The sequence below is a fragment of the Mastomys coucha genome, chromosome X (genome assembly GCF_008632895.1).
Source record: "Mastomys coucha isolate ucsf_1 chromosome X, UCSF_Mcou_1, whole genome shotgun sequence".
Lineage (NCBI taxonomy): Eukaryota > Metazoa > Chordata > Mammalia > Rodentia > Muridae > Mastomys > Mastomys coucha.
The window spans coordinates 11,393,138-11,397,510 of record NC_045030.1 but is presented as its reverse complement, the minus strand read 5'-3'; the positions used below and the strand labels follow the sequence as shown (position 1 = coordinate 11,397,510).

At 48.3% G+C, this 4,373-nt stretch overlaps 1 protein-coding gene across 1 annotated transcript; it reads left to right on the top strand.

Annotated features, from left to right (window-relative positions):
- Nucleotides 1–16: 16 nt before the first annotated feature.
- Nucleotides 17–3,168, top strand: LOC116091835 (collagen alpha-1(I) chain-like). The gene has a single exon (XM_031373285.1). It carries the CDS (start codon nucleotides 485–487, stop codon nucleotides 2,975–2,977), a length of 2,493 nt encoding a protein of 830 aa, XP_031229145.1. The 5' UTR covers nucleotides 17–484; the 3' UTR covers nucleotides 2,978–3,168.
- Nucleotides 3,169–4,373: the final 1,205 nt, after the last annotated feature.

Genomic DNA, 4,373 nt, shown 5'->3' with positions numbered 1-4,373 from the left:
AGTGGAGGGTGTTAGCAGTACATCAAGAGGACCCACTGCAGGGAAAGATTGCTCTAGAGGAAGAGGGCACCCCAGCAAAAGCAGCCGTGCAAAGGAGGGTCGCTCAGTGGAGGGTGTTAGCAGTACATCAAGAGGACCCACTGCAGGGAAAGATTGCTCTAGAGGAAGAGGGCGCCCCAGAAAAAGCGGCCGTGCAAAGGAGGGTCGGTCAGTGGAGGGTAGTGGCAATACATCAAGAGGACCCTCTACAGGGAATGATCGCTCTAGAGGAAGAGGGCACCCCAGAAGAAGCGGCCCTACAGAGAAGGGTCGCTCAGTAGAGGGTGGTAACAGTACATCAAGAAGACCCTCTGCAGGGAAAGATCACTCTAGGGGAAGAAGACGCCCCAGAAAAAGCTGCCCTACAGAGAAGGGTTGCTCAGTTGATGATGGTATTTATGCACCAAGAGAATCCTCTGCAGGGAAAGATCTCCCTCCGGGAAGAATGCACCCTAACAAAAGTTGTCGGGCAGAAGAGGGTCACTCAGTCGAAAATGGTAGCTGTACATCCAGAGGGACCTCGGCAAGGAAAGATCGTCCTGCAAAAAGAGGTCACCCCAACAAAAGCGGCCCTGCAGAGGAGGGTAGCTCAGATGAGAGGAGTATTTGTATATCAAGAGGACCATCTACAGGGGAAGAGCGCCCAGCAAGACGATGTTGCTTCAGCAAAAGCAGCCTTGCAGAGCAGTGGTGCTCAATCAAGTGTGGTATCTGTGTACCAAGAGGACCCTCTGCAGGGCAAGATTGCTCTGGAGGAAGAAGTTGGCCCGACGAAAGCGGCCCTGAAGAGGAGAGTCACTTGGTCGAGAATGGTATTTGTACACCAAGAGGATCTTCTGCAGTGAAAGATCTCCCTGCAGGAAAAGGCCACCCCAACAAAAGCAGCCCTTCGGAGGAGAGTCACTCAGTCGAGAGTGGTATTTGTGCAACAGAAGTACCCTCTGCAGAGAATGATCGCCCTGAAGGAAGGGAGTGCCCTAACAAAAGCGGCAGCCCCTCAGAGGAGGGTAGCTCAGATGAGAGGAGTATTTGTATATCAAGAAGACCATCTACAGGGAAAGAGCGCCCAACAAGAAGATGTCACCTCAATGAAACGGGCCTTGCAGAGAAGGGTCGCTCAGTTCAGAGTGGTACCTGTACACCAAGACGACCCTCTGCAGGGAAAGATTGCCCTGTAGGAGGAGGTCACCCCAACAAAAGCGGCCCTGCAGAGGAGGGTTGGTCAGTGGAGGGTGGTACCTGTGAATCAAGAGGACCCTCTATAGGGAAAGATCGCTCTGGAGGAAGAGGGCGCCCAAGCAAAAGAGGCAGTGCAGGGGAGGGTCACTCAGTCACGGGTAGTAGCAGTACATCAAGAAGACCCTCTGCAGGGAAAGATCGCTCTGGAGGAAGAGGGCACCCCAACAAAAATGGCCTCATAGAGACAGTGCAGTCAAGCAAGGGTGGTAGCAGTACATCAAGAGGACCCTCTGAAGGGAAAGATCGCCTCACAGGCAGAAGTGGGCTTCCGAAGAAAAACCAACCTGCAGAGAAGGGTCTCTCAGCAGAGAGTGGAAACTGTGCAGAGAAAGGACCTTCGGAGGGGCAGGAGCACCCTTCAGGAAGAGGTTGTCCCCAAAATAGTCACCCTGAAGAGGAATTTCGCTCCTTTGGAAGGGGTAAATCTGCAAAACGAGGGCCCTCTGCACGAAAAGATCACCCCATTGGCCGAGGTAGGCCTCCAAAGAAAAGCTGCTCTGAAAAGGATGGTTGCTCAGCAGAAAGGGGTAACCATGCAGAAAGGGGACCATCTACAGGAAAAGATCATTCCAGAGGCAGAGGTCAGCTTCGCAAGAAAAGCCACCCTGCAGAGGCAGGGAGCTCAGTTGAGAAGGGTGGTAATGCAGAGAGAGGGCCCTCTGCCAGGAAAGATTCCCACACTGGGAGAGGTCAGCCTCCAAAGAAAAGCCACCCTGCAGAAAGGCATCTATCTGCCTCTATGAAAGGTTGTCCTCCCAAAAAACAACGACCTGCAGAGAAAGTTGTCTGTGTGAAGGGAGTTCGTTCTCCAGAACGAGGTCACTCCATGGAGAGAGGTCACCTTGTTAAGAAAAGTTGTCTGGCAGAGGGACAGCTCTCTGCTGAGAAAGGCAGCATGGCAGAGCAGGGTTGCTCCTTTGAAGATCTTTCAGAGAAGAGAGCTCACTCTTCCCAGGGAAGCTGCACAGCAGAAGAAGGGAGTGCGGAAGACAATATGCTTTCTGTGGAGAAAGGTCATCCCTCCATGGAGACAGGCTTCCCTGAAGAGAATGCCTCTTCAGGATCCATGTCTAAGGTGACAGAGCCAAACAAAATGCAGAGTCTTCCAGAAAACAGAATTGGCAGTGATACCAACCAAGTTGCCCAGGTCCCTCATGGCAACGTGCCTGTGACTGTGAAGATAAAAGTGGGAGTTGAGTTGAAAGTGCCCGATGAACTGAAGTCTCGTCTTGTTGAGGACTGGGACTTGATCAACAAGCAAAAGCAGTTATTCCAACTTCCTGCTGAGAAGAATGTAGATACCATTCTTAAAGAATATGTGACTTTTGTGAAGTCACAGGGACTTGCTGATAATAGGGAATACTCTGTTGATGAAGCTGTAGTTGGAATAAGAGAGTATTTCAACAAGATGCTGGGCACTCAGCTGCTCTGCCAGTTTGAAAGGCCCCAGTATGCCAAAATTCACCTGGCTTATCCTGATATTCCAATGTCTCAGGTTTATGGGGCTCCACACCTCCTGCGATTGTTTGTGAAAATTGGGACTGCATTGGCCCATTCATACCTTAATAGGCAGAGTCTTCTCTTAGTGTCTAACTACATGCATGACTTTCTTGACTACCTTGCAGAGAATTCCACTTCTCTCTTTAATGTCAACAATTATAAAGTAGCTTCTGCCGAATATTGTTGCAAAGCCCTGTGAGGGTCAGCTGACCACTCTTTTAGTCCTGGATCAGTAAATATTTCTGTTTGCTGTTTGGATTGTGTTATTGAAAATTGTATAACAGAGCTTAATGTTTCCATTTGATTATTATTGTGAGCAGAAAAAAATATTAAGTGCTTCTTTACCACCATGTACCATCATTCAACAGCAAATAAATGTTCACTAAAAATTTTTGTTGCTTTTGACATTACTTGAATGTGGGTGCTCCTATCCCTTTCATATTATGTGTTTCTATGACATATTCATATTATGTGATAAAGTGCCCTCATTTCTAGTGCCAAAGGTTCAACATAATGGATATACACAAAACTCATACATACACATAATTTAAAAAATCTTTTTAAAATATAAAAAGACTATAGATATAGCTAAGAAGGTCATATGTTCACTCCTTAGATTAAAGAAGAAAGAGAAAGAAGAGGAGTGATTGATAAAGAAAAAGGAAGAAGGGGAGGAGGGGAGCTAGAGAACGGGGTAGAGAAGAGGGAAGGAGAAGAGGGGGAGAAGATTAAGAGGAGGGGAGGAAGAAAAGAAAGAAGAGATGGACAAGGAGAAAGGAGGAGAGGAGGAGGAGGGAAAGTAGTGGAGTAGTAAGGAGGAGGAAGAGAAGAGGAAGAAGAGGGTAGGAAGAGGAGGGGAACAAGGAAAAAGGAGGAGGAGACTAGAAGAGGAGGGGACAAGAAGAGGAGGGGGAGGAACAGGAGGAATTGGAGGAGGAAGAGGAGGAGGAGAAAGAGGAGGGGAAGGAAGAGACAAGACAAGGAGGGGAAGGAGGAAGAGAATAGGGAAAGAAAGGGCAGAGAAGGAAAGGGCGAAAAGAAGGAAAATGAGGGGGGGAATAGGGCAAGAATATAAAGGAGACTGGAAGAAATGGCAGAAGAGGGAAAAAGAAGAAAAGAAAGACAGGAAGGGGCAAGGCAGGAAAGAGAAGGAAAGGAGGAGGATCAGGAGGAAGACTGGAAGTAGAAAGATTGGAGGGAAAGGAAGAGAGGAGAAGTAGGGGAGGAGGAGAAAGAAGAGAGGAAGATAAGATGGGGAAGAACAGGAAGAGGAGGAACAGGAGGAGAAAAGGGGGAAGAGGATGACAAGAGTGGGAGGAATATGGAAAAAGGAAGAAAAAGGAAAGAGTGGAGAAGGGGTAAAAGGAAACAAGTCGTGGAAGAAAGGAAAGAGGAAGGAGAGAGTGAGGAGAGGGAAGACTAGAAAGATGAGAAGGGGAAAGACAGGGAGGAAAAGGAAAGCTGGAGGAGGAAGATAAGAAAAGGGAAGAAGAGATATAGAAGAAAGTTGGAAGCAGGACAAGTGGGAGAAGAAGGAGGGGGAGGGAATGAAGGGATGGAGGAGGATAGGTTGTGGAGGATAGGATGAGAAAAGG

Bases quoted from the DNA above. Each gene is read 5' to 3' on its own strand.
- LOC116091835 (XM_031373285.1), top strand. From the start codon at position 485: ATGCACCCTAACAAAAGTTGTCGGGCAGAAGAGGGTCACTCAGTCGAA.